This window comes from Melozone crissalis, unplaced genomic scaffold (genome assembly GCF_028551555.1).
Source record: "Melozone crissalis strain CALT ecotype California unplaced genomic scaffold, PUWL_Pcris_2 ptg000063l_1, whole genome shotgun sequence".
NCBI lineage: Eukaryota > Metazoa > Chordata > Aves > Passeriformes > Passerellidae > Melozone > Melozone crissalis.
This window is the reverse complement of record NW_026535841.1, coordinates 3,540,744-3,559,603: the sequence shown is the minus strand read 5'-3', so window position 1 is coordinate 3,559,603 and position 18,860 is coordinate 3,540,744. Positions and strand designations below refer to the sequence as shown.

The 18,860-nt window shown below is 50.8% G+C and overlaps 4 protein-coding genes across 4 annotated transcripts; 2 read left to right on the top strand and 2 right to left on the bottom strand.

The window, feature by feature from the left end:
- The first annotated feature begins 409 nt into the window (after positions 1-409).
- On the top strand, positions 410-1,697 carry CHCHD10 (coiled-coil-helix-coiled-coil-helix domain containing 10). Its single transcript, XM_054289095.1, has 4 exons — positions 410-474; positions 558-741; positions 930-1,074; positions 1,442-1,697. Exons 1-4 carry the CDS (start codon positions 410-412, stop codon positions 1,459-1,461), a joined length of 414 nt encoding a protein of 137 aa, XP_054145070.1. The 3' UTR covers positions 1,462-1,697.
- A 1,581-nt stretch (positions 1,698-3,278) lies between these two features.
- On the bottom strand, positions 3,279-6,273 carry CUNH22orf15 (chromosome unknown C22orf15 homolog). Its single transcript, XM_054289093.1, has 5 exons — positions 6,187-6,273; positions 4,691-4,777; positions 4,280-4,405; positions 3,950-4,024; positions 3,279-3,531 (listed from the first exon to the last, which is right to left on the bottom strand). Exons 1-5 carry the CDS (start codon positions 6,209-6,211, stop codon positions 3,377-3,379), a joined length of 468 nt encoding a protein of 155 aa, XP_054145068.1. The 5' UTR covers positions 6,212-6,273; the 3' UTR covers positions 3,279-3,376.
- Positions 6,274-8,123: 1,850 nt separating this feature from the next.
- VPREB3 (V-set pre-B cell surrogate light chain 3) lies at positions 8,124-8,981 on the top strand. Its single transcript, XM_054289048.1, has 2 exons — positions 8,124-8,172; positions 8,653-8,981. Exons 1-2 carry the CDS (start codon positions 8,124-8,126, stop codon positions 8,979-8,981), a joined length of 378 nt encoding a protein of 125 aa, XP_054145023.1.
- Positions 8,982-10,381: 1,400 nt separating this feature from the next.
- Positions 10,382-16,832, bottom strand: SPRING1 (SREBF pathway regulator in golgi 1). The gene is made up of 5 exons (XM_054289092.1): positions 16,661-16,832; positions 15,704-15,860; positions 13,790-13,941; positions 12,770-12,883; positions 10,382-11,818 (listed from the first exon to the last, which is right to left on the bottom strand). The coding sequence occupies exons 1-5, from the start codon at positions 16,769-16,771 to the stop codon at positions 11,735-11,737; spliced, it is 618 nt and encodes a 205-aa protein (XP_054145067.1). The 5' UTR covers positions 16,772-16,832; the 3' UTR covers positions 10,382-11,734.
- Positions 16,833-18,860: the final 2,028 nt, after the last annotated feature.

The following is an 18,860-nucleotide window of genomic DNA, read 5'->3' as shown; positions in this document are numbered from 1 at the left end:
GTCACCGGTTCTATTATCGATCCCATGATCGATCCCGTAACCGGTTATATTATTGATCCCATGTCCGGTTCCATGATCGAATCCCTGTTCGATCCCGTCCCCTGTTCCATTATCGATCCCGTGACCGGTTCTATTATCGATCCCGTGATTGGTTCCATTACCGATCCCGTGTTCGCTCCCGTTCCCGGTTCCCGCTCCGGGCCCCACACGGTTCTCGCGCGCCCTCTGCCGGGAGCGAGCGGGCGGTGCGTGGGCTCCCCAGCGCTTACTGCGCATGCGCCCTGAGGGCGCAGTGCCTTCCCCCAGCGGGGCGTGACCTGGCTCCTGCCGCCGTGTGCGCGTGCGCGCTACGTCACGAGTGGGCGCGTGCCGTTTAAAGGCGGGCGCGGGGCGGGGCGCGCTCACAGCCATGGCGCGCGGCAGCAGGAGCGTGTCCCGGCCCGCCAAGGCCCCCGCGCACCCCGCGCCCGCCAGGTACCGCGGCTCGGCCGGGCTCAGGCGGGCACACTGCCGCACGCCGCCCCGCGCCGCCCCTCATGACTCCCTTCTCTCCGCAGCCCGGCCCCAGCGGCCCCCATGCCCGCGGCGCAGCCGGCGCAGCCCGGGCTGATGGCGCAGATGGCGAGCACGGCTGCCGGCGTGGCCGTGGGTTCCGCCGTGGGACACGTCGTGGGCAGCGCCATCACCGGCGCCTTCAGCGGCGGCTCCTCCGAGCCCGCCAAGGCGGCGGCGCCCGCCCAGGTGCGAGCGGGGCCGGGCCGTGCCCTTGGGCCGCCCTTGGATGGGAGGGCGGCGGGAGAGGGGAGCGGGGCCGGGCGGGAGGGACGGGCGGGACAGACGGACGGGCAGCCGCCCCCGCTGGAGGGGACGGGAGCGCGCTGGGACCGGCGCCGCTGCCCCCGCCGGCCTGACCGGGCCCGTGGGCGCAGGAGCCGCCGGCCGTGCTGCAGCAGTCGCCGTACGGACCGTGCCACTATGAGATGAAGCAGTTCCTGGAGTGCGCCACCAACCAGCGGGACCTGACCCTGTGCGAGGGCTTCAACGAGGCGCTGAAGCAGTGCAAGTACAGCAACGGTGAGCGGGGAGAGAACTGCTGCCAGCACAGCGCCTCTGAGGCCTTGAGGGTTACAGAAATGTTTTTTTGGGGATATAGTGCCCTTTAGGGCTTTAGTAAGAAGTAGTTGTGACTTTAGTCAGGAAGGCAGCTGGAAAGGGAAGGGCAAATGATTGTGGCCATGTCTCTGTGAAGGCTGGGAGGCTGTAGGTACCTTGTTAAAAGATCCATGGGCAGCTCTCCCTGGCTGACTCTCTAATTCCTGCTGTATTTGGCGCCAGGTGCTGCCCGTAGTTAGGTCATGGTCTGGTTACACTGGGTGAGAGAGCTTTAACTCCAGCTGCTGGAACGTGTTCCTAATGCTGACCCTCTGCTTCCCCCCTGCAGGTGTTTCTTCTCTCCTGTGAAGAATTCACCCCCTCGTAGGAAAGAGGATCGTGGTGTAGAGCCCTGCTCTCCCCAGGGAGTGGCAGGACAGACAGGGAGTGAGCTGGAGGGAGCAGAGTGACCAGCCAGGAGTATTCTAGTGGTAATTCACTTCTGAACTAGTAGGGAAGGAAGGGAATGATTGGACCCAAGGGTCTTCAGTGTTCAGATAGCACTGTATTTATTACAGAGAAATAAAAGAATTTATTTGGACCTATCACCTGTGCACGTTCTTTATTTAATTCTTAAGCTAAAATCCAGCTACCAAGGCATGAACATCGTCAGCCAATGGACAAGGCACAAGTGTGTGTTCCTGGACACAGGGGGTGCAGCCCAGCAGGGACTGGGCCTGCATGACTTGGCACAAGGGGATCCAGTCACTGGCTGCCCTCCAGGCCAAGGAGAGGCTGAATGAGCTAAGCCAACACGTGTCCCGTGGGATTTTCAGTGACAAATCACTTTCCTATAGATATCCTCTTCCTGAGTACCTGTCCTGCCCTCAGAGCTGAGAGTGTGACCTGTCTGGCTGTGGCACTGAGGCACAGTTGGCTGATGTGACTCTGAGGCTTTAGCAGGTTATGCAATGTTCTCAAGGTCACTGGCAGCAGGTGAAGTTTGGAGCTGCTTTGCTCTTGCAGTCACCTTGGCAGCACAGCCTCGTGATTGCTGCCCTGACTGGCCTCCAGCAGGACATCCTGTTCCTCATGCTGGTCTAAGAGGGAATTCTGAGGTTTCAGCTGGAGTTTTAGTGGCACAGCAGTGAAGCCAGGACACTTTCAGGTGCTTAACTGATGCATTTTTCATGCCAGAATGAGTCTTTTAACCTTTGATCTGACTGTTGAATAAAGGGCAAGTTCTCAGCCCCTTGCTGGGATGTGTGAGGAAATCCAAATCTAGGTGGTAAATGCTGTTAGCAGATCCTGGGGGCTGGTGTTGAAAGTCCTGCCCCTTCTAAATGTCACAGTCTTAAATTCTTGGCAGAGATATTCTGAGCTGTGCTTGGCCTTAGCAGGGGTGTCTTGTGTTCTGCTTAGAGACAGCCAAGGGAAAAAGTAGATGGCAGAGATTAGAAGCCCAAGTGCTCCATGTGCTGAGAGTAGGGAGGAACCACTCCAAAGCTGTTTAACTCCCTTTAAGAAATAAGTGTATTAGGCTGTTGGTGTGTTGCTCTGGGGGGAGAAGCAGCAGCAGCACCTGCAGCAGGTGTGTCCTGCCTTTCCCCATCTTGGCAAAGAGCTGTTTCTGCAGTTGTGCTGTCTCTGGAGCAGCTTTCCCTGGAGATTGCAGGGCAGTCCCTGCAGGGCCACTCCAGGGGGCTGCAGTGGGAAGCAGCCCCAGCAGTGCTGGGAGTGCAGCTGCCTGGGGAGGAGGTGCAGGTTCTTGTCGCTGGGGCTGCCAGGGCAGCATGAGACCCCCTGAAGCAGGAGGATGGAGCCTGTGCCTGGCTCTGATGCTGGGTGTGTCAGGGTGCAGCTTTGTCACTATAGGACACCAAAGAACACAAGCTCACACTGCTGTTCTCAAGGTGAAGAAAAAGAGAAGTTTATTTTCTGACTCTAACATTTATAGTTTTCCAAGAGTGACAGTGGATGCCACCTCTCCAATGACACTGGTCAAACCAGCAGTCCATCAACTTTCTCCTTCTCCATAAAGGAATGCAAAACAATGAGTAATTTACAGTGTGTGAGAAAGTTCGCTACAAGAATGTCAACATCAGAAGGCTCAGAAAATCTTAAAAAACCAGGGTGACACAGCTTGGGGTGTGTGAATCTCTGGGGGACAGGGGATCCCAGGGAGAGGAGCTCAGTACAGGGGACTCTGCTGTGCTGGAATAAGATCCTGGGCAGGGGTTGGGGCCCTGGTGGGGGCTGTGCTGACCAGTGATGGGTCTGTCCCTCATTTAGGGGTGCTCTTGTGCTCCAGGCTCCTCTTGCTTTGTGAGGTGCTCCTCTTCCTGGCTCGGGAGCTGGTGTGAGGCTGAGCCCTCTGCAAAGATCCCTTCTTCCTCTGCTCTGTCCTCTGGGTCTTTGCTGAGAGCTGCTGCAGCCGATCTGTGGGGTGACCAAGCCCCTCCAGAGTTGTTTTCCTGCTGTGTTGGTCAGTTGCCCATTACATGTTGAGCAAGGCACTGCCAACCTGTCAGACTACATCCTGGAGAGACACCTGAAGGTTTCCCCATTTCTCCTGATGTCCTCCCCTCCCTGGTTATTCCAAGGAGATGAGTCCCTTTGCCAGGGGGACAAGCTGGGCAGGGCTCTGCCTGCTGTGGGGTGTCACTCCTAACTGGGAGGGGACCTGCACAGCAGCCCTGCTTGTCCCTCCCTTGGTGCCTGAACGGCCTCACTGCCCCCAGGAGCCCTGGAGGAGCACAGGGATCAGAGGAGAGTCCCACAGGTGCTGTGTGAGGGCTGAGGTGATGCATGCACCCCTAACTCCTCTGTGGAGGTGAGGTGGGTGCCTGGCTCTTACCTGGGAGCTCAGGGTAGTGTTTCCCCAGGTCCTCAAGCAAGGATTCGTAGCGGATGGCTTCAGAGTTTTCTTCTCCTGGCAGCAGAGTGGGAGAAATGGATTAGTCTCTCTCCTGGCTGTAAACTGAAGGCTTGTAACTGGGGCAGCTGGTTCTGCCCAGGAAAAGTTCCTTTTCCCCTGGAGCAGCCCTTGGACAAACAAAGGCTCAGCTTTAGCCCTTCATCTGAGCTGGCTTCTGCCTGCTCAGAGCTCCTGGGTGTGTCCCAGTGGCTGCAGAGCAGAGCCCTCCCCGAGCTGCCCCCAGGGCAGGGCTGGCTGCACAGGACTCACGGACAGCTCTGACCAGGATGTAGCGCTGCCTTCCCTGCAGGTGTTCACTGGCATATTCAGATGCAGGATCCTCCACCTTGCTCAGGTTCATCAGGGTGCCCTTTTCATCCATCAGATCAATGCAGTCTGGAGAGAGACATGTGGAGAAGGGAGCCCAGGCTGCCCCTGTGGGGCCAACGTGAGCCTGAGGGGTTTAGAGGCATTTTCCTTGGCAAGTTACACTTAGAACAGAATCTGCTGAGATCTGGAGAGTGGGAGGTTTGCTGTCCCTTTCCCTGTGTTTTGGGATGTTCTGTGACTCCCATGTGACCCATTTGGGACATGGGGGCCCATTTGGGAATGGGGACCCATTCCCTGTGCTGCTCTCTGTGGGTGACTGGCAGTCCCTTGGTGACCACAGAGCACTCTTACCTTCAGGTCTGCACTGGCACTTCCACTTCAGGTGGCCTGTGAGGGTCTGGACACAGCAGAGCAGGTTCACCATCTCTTGGCAGTTGGCTGCAAACAGAATGAGACCAGAGATAGGAGCATGGTCACCCCAAACCCAGGGACCACATGGGCACGGCAGGAGGCTCAGAGGTGCCCACTGTGGCCAGCAGAGGCAGGACCCCCAGGTGGCACCAGCAGGGCTTTGAGCAGCTGAATTACAGCCATGGGTGCTGTAGTGAGTGCTGAGAGTGCCCCAGGGCAAGGGGAGAAGATGAGCACTTTCATTGGGGAGAATGATTCTGATTGATGAAGTGTCTCTGTCCTTCAATTTGTTTCATCAAGCATGAGTAGGAAAAAGCAGAGTCCGTGCCAGTGCCCTCCTACGAGCTGGTCCCAGTCACACGGGGAAGGAGCTGCAGATTGTGGCTGAGTCACCCAGGATGTTTTGGCCATGAACTCTGACCGAGTTTGTCACAATTGAGAAATCCCCCAGGGCTGACACACGTCAGCACCCAGGGCTGGGGATCCAATTCAAATAGCAGAGGGAGCAAAGGCTTGGGACTGTGTGTGTGATGGCTCAGCCACGAGTGTCTGGGGCAAGGCCAAGGCTTTCAGCCAGCTGGGTAAGGTCAGCAGAGGGGCTGCTCGTTCCTTCCCACAAATGCCTGCTCTCTGACACTGAGAGCCAGGATTGCAGCCAGGGAACCATTCCCACACAGCCCAGAACACAGGAGCTCTGCTGGCAGCTGCCACTGGTGCCCCACAGCTCTTCTGGTTGTCTCTCGATAAGCAGGGCCCCCTCTGGTGCTTTCCCAGAGCTGCCAGGCTGGGAACTCCTCCTGAGCTGTCACAGACATCTTTTATGAAAAATCCTTTCCTTAGAATTTTTCCTGCTGAGAAGCTGGGAGGCCTCAGGAACAAAATGTAAACAATGGTTATCTGCTGCTGTGGAATGCAACAGGTGCATCTGGGATTGGGCTCATGTGGTTGTTATTAATTAATGGCCAATCACAGTCAGCTGGCTTAGACAGAGAGTCCGAGCCACAAACCTTTGTTATCATTCTTTCTTTTTCTATTCTTAGCCAGCCTTCTGATGACATCCTTTCTTTGATTCCTTTTAGTATAGTTTTAATATAATATATATCATAAAGTAATAAATCAGACTTCTGAAACATGGAGTCAGATCCTCATCTCTTCCCTCATCCTCGGACCCCTGTGAACACCGTCACACTCACCCGCAGCCTCCCTCCCTGTGCTTAGCTCAGCCCTGCTGGAGTGCTTTCCCTCCATGATTTGGAGTGTAGAGGTAATAGATTTCCCTTTTTTAAAAGCAGTGATGTGCAGGATGCTGCCGTGCCTGGCAGAGCTCTCCTGCCCGTCCCCTCAGCCCTGGGCGCTGCTGAGCACCGGGTGCTGTGTCCCTGCCTGCCCCTGGTGGGGTGACAGGGTGGCCCAGGTGCCCGGCTGCCCCCACGTACCTCCGAATCTCACCGTGGCGAACATGGTGGAGCTGCGGGGTCCCTCCCTGCAGGCAGCGCTGGGAGCTGCAGCACAGCCCCGGACAGACAGACTCCATCCCCGCTGACTGTTGTGGTTTCAGTAGCCAGATCGCCCAGCAACAGGGAGTGAATGGCCCCTGCAGATTGCCGAGCCTCCTGCGGGGGGAGAGGGGAGGCAGAGCTAAACAGCAGCCTGTGGGATGGCTGCCTGCTCCATGTGGCCCCAGGTGCTCTGAATTTCAGACTTTTTGTAGTCTCGTGGTGTTTCCTGGCGCCCCCATCTGTCCTGCAGCTCATCTGGGCTGTGGTGGTGCCACATCTGCTCACCCTGCTCCTAGCTGAGCCCAGCACTGCTGCAAGGCCAGCCTGGCCTGCTGTGTGACATGGCTGATGCCACTGGAGAAATCGCCCCGAGGATCCTGCTCAAAACCTGCTCTGTGGCATGGGGTTTTGCAGCCCCGTGGTGGACATGGTCATGTGCTGCCTGCATCTTCTGTTTGGCGCCCAAATGTTGCTGTGCAAGTGTTCCTGCAGCCAGGGCCCTGTAGCATCATCCCCTTTTCCTGTGGAAAACATGGATGGAATCATGTCCCTGGGCTGCTCAGCAGATGGGGAGGCTGGAATGGTGGGAACCAGTAACAACACTGATGTGCTGCATTATCCAGTGCTCACTGCTGTGAGGACAAATTCCCTTTCTCTGGAATGCCCCTCTTTGCATGAGGAGGTGGTTTCCCTCTGTCTTGCCAGGTTTCATTTCACAGTCAGTCCAATCCATGGACTTGACCTGCTCAGAGCTTGGGACAAGGTGTGTGCGTGACACTCCTCCCATAGGATAAGTGCAGAGAGACCTGTGTTCATCTTGGCAGCACTTGGCAGAATGTGGGGAGTGCTGGTGGGCAGCAGCTGCACCTGCAGGGTGCTCCTACCTGCCAGAGCTCATCAAACACAAACTGCTGACATCTGCAGGGACAAACTTGCAAATGTCTTTGTTTGGGGACGCTGTAGGTGCTGCAGAGGAGGGAGTGGCTGTCCCCGGGTGGTGATGAGGTGGCACAGGCAGGGGCTGAGCCTGCCTGGGGAGGGCACATGAGAGGTGCCTGCTGCCCTCACGGCTGGGGACAGCCCGGGCTGGTGGCCATGTGACACAGTGGCCCCGTGGCAGGTGTCACAGGTGGGAGTGGCTTCACGCCCGCTGAGCTGGTGGCCGTTGCTGTGACAGTCTGCTGTCCTTCCGCAGCAGCTGTGCTGCAGCCACCCCTCCCTGGGGACACCGCCTCTCCCTGGGGACACAACACCTCCTGCCCGCTGGCCTCAGCAGCCACCCAGCAGGGCTGCCCACGCTGCTGCTCCTGAGGGGCCCTGGCCAAGAGGCAGCACCCTCAGCACCTCCCTGCTGCAAGTTCTGCTGAGACCCTGCCCAGTCATTCCTGCCACAGTGATGGAGCTGCATGAAGGCAGCAGCAGCTTTCCTCCTGTTGTTTCTGTGATGGGACAGTTCCCTTCTCCCTGGTGGCCCCCAGGCTGCTGCCTGCCCAGGGCATCCTTGGCACGGTGTGGCTCAGGCTCCTGGCTGCTGCATGCCTGGCAGCAGAGGGCCTGAGTGTGGGACTGCAGGGAAACCTCTCTGCTCCTCCCATCAGCAAAGAGAGATGGTCAGCGATGCCCAGGGCGTGGGGTGAGCTGTGGGTGTGCTGGTGCAGCTGAAGGAAATGGGTTGAGGTGAGGGTGAGGGTGAGGGTGGGTGGCTCTCACCCCTCCCTGAAGCCCAGCTGCAGCAGAGCGAGCAGCCCCGGGGAGCAGAGTCCCTGAGCCCCCCGTGTCATTTACATACACCCCGCCAGGCCACGGCACAGCACCCGGGCTTGTGCAGCACCCAGAGCTGCTCTGAAACAGCCTCCCTGCCCCTGCCTCCTGCCATGGCCCTGCGAGTCACAGCCCTGCTCCTGCTGGGGACGCTGGGCACGGGTAAGGGGGGGAGGCAGCTCTGCCTGGGGGCACTGCAGGTGGAGGGCAGGCTGGGCTCTCCAAGGGGGTTGGTTTGAGTAGGGGGCTTGTGATGCAGGGTGGTGGCTGGGGAATGTTTTGTGGAGTTAGTGATGGGCTGGTAGTGTCCCCCATCACATTTGGGGGCAGAGGGTGATGGGGGACACGGCTCAGCCCATCACTAACTGCATCTCTGGTGTGTGCAGCTGCCAGGGCTCAGGCCGTGCTGAGCCAGCCCCACTCAGTGCTGGGCATAGGTAAGGGGGCGAGGCAGCTCTGCCTAGGGGCACTGCAGGTGGAGAGCAGGCCTGGGCTCTCCAAGGGGGGTTGGTTTGAGTAAGGGGTTTTGCTCTGGGGCTTGTGATGCGATGAGCAGGGTGGTGGTTGGGGAATGTTTTGTGGGCAGAGGGTGATGGGGGACACAGCTCAGCCCATCACTAACTGCATTCCCGGTGTGTGCAGCTGCCAGGGCTCAGCCCGTGCTCAGCCAGCCCCACTCGGTGTTCGTGCAGCCCGGGCAGAGCGCTCGGCTCTCGTGCACGCTGAGCCCGCAGTACAACATCAGCCACTTCGGCATCTCCTGGTACCAGCAGCGCCCGGGGCACTCCCTCACGTACCTGCTCTACTACAACTCCGAGAGAGACAAGCACAAGCCTGCCAGGACTCCCGAGCGCTTCTCGGCCACCAAGGACCTGGCCAGCAACGCCTGCATCCTCACCATCGCCGCCGCCTGCCAGGACGACAGTGGCACCTACTACTGTGCCCTGTCACCCGCCCTCAGGTGGCTCTAGAGAGCGGCAGCCCCGGGAGGGACGGTTAAAATCCACCTTTGCATTGAGACATAAACGTTGAAGAATTTCGGGATTTTAGAGGAGCTGAGGTTTTAGTTAGAGTTAAGCCTTATTAGAGTTTATCAAAGTAAATAGGTAGGCCTTGATGAAGTTAAGAGTTAGTAGTTTAATAATTGATTGCTTGTCAATATGATGTTTGGTTAGCTGGGTTTAGAATGAAGAATATAGAAACTGATAAATAGCTTTTAAGAATATAAGACAATTGTGGCCTCCTCTGTTCTGAAACCAATTGAAGACTGGAATGGGAGTTTTACCAATGGGTTCATTTGTCATATTTGCATTGAAAAGGTAGAAAGGTCAGAAGGAGGAAGACTTCATTTACTTCCTCATTTTGGGACCTCTCCCCATGAAAGGGACCATTGACCCATTTCAAGGAACAAACTACACATGCTTAATGGCTTTTGAACTAATTACCTTACAAAGCGGGGACTGGGATGTAACAAAGTTATGAATATGCCATTTGTATTTTGGGTATTCAATACTTGTACAGATAAAAGCACTCTGTAATCACCTGTAAATTGTGATGTGTATTTGGGAACTGTCCCACAATAAACATATACTTTCTAACTTTAAAAGTTAGAGAGCCTTTGTCCGTCACAGTTGGATATCGGTACTGGATCAATATCCGTATTTTTAATAAATCAGCATGCTTGAGCAGGCCTGGCAGCGCTGCAAGCTCCTCTTTGTCCCCAGGCGTCCCCACGGGGCATCAGCCGGGTACGGCCGCAGAGCGGGAGGATGAAGGCTCGGCCTCGGCCTGGCTGTCCTGGGCTCTTCCAGCGCCTGGCACAAGACGGCCTCCACCTAGCTGGGGCTTCCGCAGAGTTTAATTAAAGTTAATGAAGTAAATAAAGGCTAATCCTCTCCCGCGGCTCGTGTGGCGTGTGCTTGGGCCGTGAGGGGCTGCGGGCCTGGCGGGGTCTGGGCCGGGGGGACCTCACCCACCCCTGGAGCAGCCCCCGGTGCCACGGCACAGCTCCCGAGGGGACAGGGACACGCGTGCCCACGCGGGGACGCTGCGGGGACGTTTTCTCACAGAAGGATGAAGGATTTTCCCACAAAATTCCCACACAATTGGGGAAAATGCCGGGATGGCCGCAATGCGCATGCTCAGCTCGGCGCGCGCCCGGCGGCGGGAGTTAGGACCCAAGGGCGGGTGTGGATGTCACGTGAGGGGCGGCCAGCGCTACCATTGGCTCGGGGCAGGACAAAACCATGCGCGTCACTTCCGGGTTACCTCAGTGCGCGTCGGGGCCCGGCGGCGGTCGCGTCGGGCCGCTGCCCTATACGTGTACTCAGCGTCTGCGAAAAGCTGCGCTATGAAAAGTCCACAAAGGAGATAGAGGAGTCCTGCCACTTTATTCGAATAAAGGGAGACAGTCCACTACGCCATACCCCCGTGGGATCTCTGTCGAGATTTCGGAGGACGCAGCCTCCTTTTATCCTAAACTCCCGGCCGCAGGTTGCTGTCTTCCTTTCCCCATTGCCTGAGGTACAGTGGCAGGAGCTGGGCACTGGATTGTGTAAAGCAAGCAGGGGATAATGAATTCTTGTCTTCTTAACTGAGTCCTATTTATTATGTTTGTCAAAGATGAAGATCAGCTCGAATTTGGTGCAAGGGGTTCCAAGGGCTAAAAGGAAGCTGCTGTTTGCTGCCTGAGATGCAGATGTCAAACATTTCAGGATCTGGAGCAGGCTGGAAAGGCACAGGCAGCTCTGGGAAAGGTGCTGGGGGAGCTCAGCTCCACCCTTTGGCCTCCTGCACAACCAGGAGTGAATTTGAAATACCGGGGCCTGAACAAGTTCAAGCAAACAAATCTTCCCAGCTCCCTGTCAGCAAGTGGGCAGCAGAGAGCTGCTCACAAAACTGGACTCCTCTTTGAGGAAACTGCTGCAGAGTAACAAGGAAAAGTGTTTAGAGACAATAAACATCCCATCCTAAGCAGATCCCTGCTCTTCTCTTGTGCTATGGGACTGTGGCAGAACCAACTCCATTGGAGTTCTGAATGGTTAAACTCACTAAGAGGAACATAAGGATATAGTGACAAATCCCAATACAGTTCCTTTAGACTAAGGAGGAAAAAAGCCCCTACCAACTTTAGTCAGGATCTAAAATATCCCTTCTAGCTGACACAGCAGAGCAGGGACTGAAAGGCATCCACAATTAGCTATGCAAAGCATCTGTACTTTCAGCCAGTGACCCATATAAAATGAATAAATAATTCATAATTACATATGTAGTGTACACCATGCATGCCAAGAAGGGCTCCAGAGAGAGAAGCACAGTGGGCATGCTTTGCCCTCTGAAAGGAGAAGTCCTCCAGTTACTTCTGTCACCCTGGAAAGTCTCTTGAGACACAACTGAACCTCCATTTACAGCTGCAAAGCCACATTAGATATTTTCCCCATGATGTTCTATAGCCTAGATTGACTCCATGATGCCTGAAATTCAGAGGAATTACTCAAAGAATGCACTGGCACAGCAGCACAGTACCAGCACTCCAAAGCAGGTGCACAATAAATTGAAGAAAGCAGGATTCAGTCCCAAAGTTCATTACTTCCTTTCTTCTGGGTTTGCCCCCACACACAAGGCAAGCTTTTTCCACTGAGGCTTTGGTAAAGCAACAGCTGCTGTCTGGTCCTTCTGGATTCAAGGTTCCAGTTCCTTCCTCTGCTGCTCAGATGTGCATCTCTCAGACAGGCAGCAGCTCTGGGGGGTACTCCCCATAGCAGTATTTGGCAATTGGGTCTCTGTAGGTGTTCTCATGCTGCACACTCTGCCAGGAAAGGAGGAGAAGCTTTAACAAAATACACACAGTGAAACATGGCATCCCTTCACCGAGGGACAAACTGCACAGAGTTTATACACAGGCAAAAATTCCTCTACACATCAGAGTGTCTTTGCAGTCAAAGAACTCTGCATTGCCAGCACACAAGAGCCATTTGATGTATTACAACATTGCAATGTTGCGCTAGAATCTGATTTTCAATCTCTTTTCAAGAGAATACCCAAGTAGGTGGGAATAGAGTTCATTAAAAAAAAAATTAGATCTGTTTAGGCAGTATCACCAAATGCTGTAAGCAAGCAAAGCACAATTAAGTTGCAACTTGAAATGTCTGCATTTTTCTAGACAAAAGGTAGAGTTCAGATTTTATGATTTTATGTTTAAAAAATCCCAGTAACTTTGCAGACATTTGGAACTCTATCCTTTGTTTGCAGTCCATTCCTACCTGAAATACCGAAGCTGCAGGACATACCCAACAGCACTTTCTAAAAGGGCCACTGCTTGCTTAGAGCAAAACTTCTGCTAAAATCACATGGGTAACAGAGGTTCACCTTAATAATTAGCAGAGAAATTACAGCACAGTTTTTGAGTTTCCATGCAGGTGATTGTCAGCACAGGGTGAGTCTCCAGCTGTACCATAAAATAAAGAGCATTCTGAGGCTACTGGGAACAGCTCTCATTGTCTTCATCCCAATGCGATCTTCCCCAGAACTCATCTGAGATCTTCACTGGTCACTGAACTCAGTCTCTTTTTGGTTAAGCCCCTCTTTTCTACAGAGAATGTGCAACTCATCCTGCTCTATATAAAGTGCTTTGCCTTCAGAATGGCTCTCAGCCAGAGCTTCAGCTTTTATGAAAACACAAACACAACACACCTGTTCAATTCACAGCACTGAGCCCCATTTCCCAAGGGCACTTTTTGGACATGTGCTGGTGCCTCACCTGTGATGAAGTCCTGCACTTGGCCAGACACAGCTCAAAGTGATCCTCCACGGCCATGAAGAGGTTCTGGAACGCCATTGCCGCCCGGTTCAAGAACCGCTCCAGGAGATGTTGCTGAAGTGGACAGCAAAGAAAGGCAAAAATCAGAAACACTCTGCTCCAGCAAGGAGCAATCAAAGCCCACCCCAGCCTGCAAAGCTCAGGTATCAGAGGAACAGTAAGGAACTCCACTTAGGGTTTCTAGCAAGCATTGAGAGGCTAATGCCTCAGAACCACAGCAGCAGGACAGGAATCTAAGAGAAGCTCACAGAAAAAGGGGAAATTGCAATTAAAAAACTAATACTGGCTGCAGTAACTCTCCTGCAATCATTTCTCTTCAGCAAATGCAATTCTCCTGAAGCTGAAACATTTTTCAGGACTCCCAGTATTTACTCCCAAAGGTGGGATGGATGAGTTTAGTTAAAGCTTTATTTATAGCTTGCCATACAGGAGTCTGTGATGTTTTGTATCACTTGATTTCCCAACTCTTTATCAGCCCAACAAATGCTGGGCCAAACACAATGAGGGACTGCAACTCCAGGAGCAGCCTCAGACAACTTCAGAGTTTTTTTGTATTTTTACTGAATTATATCTAAAGTACAGCACAGAGGAGCTATTTTTATACAGAGAATGAAGCAGACCTGGCAATACCTGCAGAAAAGTTAGCAGCAAAAAGCAAACCAGGTTTTACTGAAGGTGACACACTGTCTGAAAACCTTCTCCACAGAATTAAAAAGCCAATATACAGGAAGAAAATCAAACTTCCTGTGTACTGTGCTTTTCTGGTTTGAAATTTTACTCTTTGATGAAGAATTATTTAGTGGTTTTGAGGTGTTAAAAAGCCTCCTCCTTGGAGGCTTTCCTCATCATTTTAAGAAAAGGAACTGTCCCTCTAATAAAGCTCCTCACAAAGAAGCTCTTTTAGCCACTGAGGGACCCCAGCAGCTGAGAGCCCCTGGAAAGCAGGAGGGAATCCATCACCTTGCTGGGCTGCAGGCAGCAGGACACGCAGAACTCGTAGATGCTGCAGCAGCCGTTGGGCAGGCAGCTGTCACAGCTGTACAGCTTGGTGCTGGGCACGTGCACGTTGCAGCAGCCATTCACCAGCAGGTCCTTCCTCTCACAGATGTAGCCTGGAAAACAGCAACAGGAGTGACAACTGGCAAGGCACACCCCTCTGTGTGTCCTGTGGAAATCTGCAGTAAGGATCACAATCCCAAAGAGCAGGTTTGTTTGTTATTTAGTGGGTTATGATCCCCCTCAGTCCTGTGCAGCCACTCTTTGAATGGAGAGAGTGTTTCAAACAGCCTGGTGTTATCTGCACAGCTATCACATCCTACTCTAATGTATGCTCTATATACACCATGAGTATTTAAATGCACATTATTTCAGTTCTGACTTTTTTGGGGCACAGTTCCTTGTTGTGAAAGGGGAAATGGGATTGGTGTTGATTATATTGAAAAAAAAACACAACACACCTTTTTGCAACGGGTCTGTGTCTGGATAATTCTCTTACAGTTCAGTATAAAGAGACTTAGATTTAGCCAGGGTAATATTCATTGTTGAGTGGAATCCTTAACAGTATAGAAATATGGTGTATATTACAGAATATACACCATATTAAATATATATAGAAATGGTACTACCACAGTGTTAAGACAGTGAGAGAGCTGTAATTTTTAGAGATCTTATGAACTGTCACTAAGCCTAAGTCAGGCAGTGCCAAATGTAACATTGGTTCAAATCACAAAAGATGTGGTGGGTTCTCTGTAGCCTGATTTGTGGCCAAGAAAGAGCCAAGTCTAAGCAAGAATCACATTCCTTATGAACAGGTTTGTTTGTTATTTAGTAGATTACAGCCTGGTGTTATCTGCACAGCTATCACATCCTACTCTAATATGTGCTCTACATACACCACGAGTATTTAAATGCAGATTATTTCAGTTTTGACTTTTTTGGGGCACAGTTCCTTGTTGTGAAAGGGGAAATGAGATTGGCATTGATTGTATTGGAAAAAAACCATGATAAATGTTTTTGCAACACCTCTGTGTCTGGATAATTCTCTTACAGTTCAGTATGAAGAGACTTAGATTTAGCCATGCAGGACAGTGTAATATTCATTGCTGAGCAGAATCCTTAAGAGTATAGAAATATGGTGTATATTATAGAATATAAAATATACACCATATTAAATATATGTAAATGGTACTACCACAGCGTTAGACAGTGAGAGAGCTGTAATTTTTAGAGCTCTTATGAACTGGCACTAAGCCTAAGTCAGGCAGTGCCAAATGTAACACTGATGCAAATCACAAAAGATGTGGTGGGTTCTCTGTAGCCTGATTTGTGGCCAAGAAAGAGCCAGGTCTCAGCAACAACCACAGTGCAGGGCAGGAAAGTCTTTAACTTCTACTGCTTGGAACAAGTGGTTAATAACCTTGGGTTTACAAGGTCAGACAAGCTCGTTAACTGTGACTGAGCACTAATTACACCACCAGCCCTGAGCTGCCTCCATGCAAGGCCAAGGTTTCCTCAGTTGCTCTCCCTAAACCTCCTGACAGCAGCAGAGGGAGAGACAGAGAGCTGTATAAGCAGCCACAGCAAACTGAGCAGGACTCAATGCCTGGGTCCTGTGCAAAGTAACTGGAATTCTTTGACTTTTAGGTGGTCACACACAGCCCTGAGCCTGAGTGTGGTGTGCACACAACCACAGCAGCAGCACCTGCAGCCACAGTGAAATTCAGGCAGCCAGAGGAGAACAGGCCAAGGGCTGAGTGAAAATGCCTTAATAAAGAGCAGCTGTTCCATCAAAGTGCCATCAGCAGCAGTCAGAGAGGCAAAGCAGCATTCAGCACTGCCACATGCAGAATAAATTCAACTAAATATCAACTGTACCCAGTTCATCTGTAATGAGGAGCTTCCCCTGCACAGAGTTCCTGCACTGGTTGCTCAGCTGACTGCTGTTCCCCGAGCTGAACTTCACCTTCCACATGATGGGCTGCTCATGCTCCTGCACTTGGAGGAGAGTCCGATCTCTCACCATCCTCTCTTCCTGCAAGGAAAAACAGGAATGCAACCAAACATACCAGTTCCTCCTGCCACTTCAATCCACGTGCCTCTCACAGCATTAAAGATGCTCAGTACTTGTAAACTCCCCAGCACAGGAAATTCCACCATCAATATTGCAAACAATTTACTACTTGTAGTATTTTACTTCATACTTCAACAGGAAGACACACGGTCCAGTAAAGTCAGGGTATTCCAGTTCACCATGGATCAGCTAACACAGCTGAACTTGGTCACTACAACCACAAAAGTAGTATATTTTATATTAAATATAATAGCTGAACATATTTTATATGTATATTTTATAGTAAAGTATATGCTATATTAAATATATTTTATATAGATATTTTATTTATATTAAAATAAATATCTAAATACATTAATATAATATATATTTATATAGTATTAATATACAATAATATAGTATGTATTAATAGATAATATATAATATATAAATATACAAAGTATATTTTATATTAAATATAATAGCTGAACATATTTCTCTTTCATGACCCCTTTGCCAGTGGAACCACCACTCCCAAGAGACACAACAACAACACCCACCAAACCCAGTGGAGACTTTCTTTTCCCAGTTTTGGTTCAAACCGCTGTTACTGCCAAACACAGCATCAGACATTCCAATTTTAAACTCTTGCATCCATTAAATATTTATACCGTCGTTCTTTATTACCCAGGGTGCGGTGACAGCACCTGGAGAACGAGACTCCCCGTGCCATACGGGCAGCTCTAACGCAGCCGCGGCCGCGGGGCCCGGCCGGCACTGACCTGTTTGAAGGTGCTGCTGATGAAGTAGACGAGCGAGAGCCCGAACACGACGCCGAGCACCCAGCGCTTCCGGAGCAGCCTCCGCCAGAGCACGGCCCCGCAGGGCACCATGGCCGGGCTCGGGGCAGCGCGGGCCCGGGGCCGGCATCACCGGCGGGCGCAGCGAGCCCCGGGCGGCCCCAGCGCGGCCCCAGCGCGGCCCGAGCGCTTCCGCCGGCGGGCGGGGCGGGCGGAAACCGCGGCCGGGCGTGCGCGGGGCGGCACCGGCGGCGGCACCGGCCCCGGTACCAGCGGCACCGGCAGCACTGGCACCACCAGGCACCCCCGGCAGAACCGGGCCGAGCCGCTGGGTACGCGGCACCGCGCCACGGAGTCCAGCGGGAACCTCCTTCCCCCACCCAACCGGAAAAAAGGCCTGGCTTATGTCTGTGTGTGCATGTATATATGCGTGTACGTATAGAATTGTATGGTTTAATTTCATATACATCTATATATATACACACACACATATATATACCTATACACACATATATATATGTGTGTATGTATCTGTGTGCATATATGTATATATCTATGGATGTATACCATGTATATATGTATGCATATATATACATGTATGTATAGGTATAGAACTGTATTAATAGGTATTTCTGTATATAGATGTATATACATGTATGTATAACTATATATATGTGTATACCTATATATATGAGTGTATATATATACTGTGTGTATATATAGATGTATATACATGTATGTATAACTATATATATGTGTATACCTATATATATGAGTGTATATATATATACTGTGTGTATATATAGATGTATATACTTATGTGTATGTATATAATCATATTAATAGATATGTCTGTAGATAGATGTATCTACAGGTATGCATACCTATATATGTATACTATGTATACATATATATATTTGTATTTACAGATGTGTATATGTATGTATAGTACCGTATTAGTAGATACTTCTGCATATATTTATATATACATGTGTGTATATCTACGTCTATATAGGTATATAGGTGTATATCTATATATGTATATCATGTATATATGTATGTGTATATATAGACGTATATATGTATGTATAGGTATAGAACTGTGTTAATAGATACTTCTGTGTATATATACATATATACATGTTTGTATATCTATACATATATATGTATGTATATCTATATATGTACACGATGTATTTGTGTATATATATAGATTTGTATATGTGTATATATATATATAGAACTGTATTAATAGGTATGTCTCTCTATATATGTATATACATGTATGTATACCTATACATAGATATGTATGTATATCTAGATATGTAAACTATGCATATGTGTGTGTATATAGATGTGTATATGTAGATATATATATAGAACTGTATTAATAGATGTCTGTATATATATGTATATACACATATATATGTATAGAATTGTTAATAGATAGGTATGTAGGTATACATTAACAGATCTATACCTATACATCTATGTATATGTAAGTCTGTGTATATATATGTGTATACACATACATAGATATGTATATACACGTGCATTTGTACATATGTGTATGTATAGATGGATATATAAAGTATATATAATATGTGTGTTAAATGTTCTGTGATACAAGAGCATGTATATATAAATACATTGATGTCTGTATTTATTCCAGACACATGTACACACACGTGTGTGTGACAAAAGGTGTGTATGGACACACTGAAGGCAGAGTGCAGCTCTGGGAGCACTCCCAGGGAGTGCCTGTGTGGGCAGCAAGGCTGCAGGTGCCAGTCCCACAGGCAAACAGCTTTGCTGGGCCATGCATGTGGGCAGAGCTTGAAGCACCGAGGGTTCCTGCACCTCTCTGCCTTTCCCAGGGACATGCAGAGGTAAAACTCTTTGTGCTGTGCTGAAAATTGCTCTCTGTGTGTGCTTCCTCCAGGTGTCCCTGTGTGAGCACCAGGGCCAGGTGCTGACAGTCACTTCCTTGAAGGACCTGGGATGAGTTTGGAATCTGGACTGTCCTGGACTGTCTGAAGCACTCCATCTGTGAATGTCTGCACACTCCTGGGCTTCCATCTCTGCCAGTGGCACCTTTCACCTCTGCATAAAGCTGTTCTTAGGTACTGTGCTTGGAGACAGCTGGCAAACCTTCCCAGAGCCACTGTGCCTTTACACATGG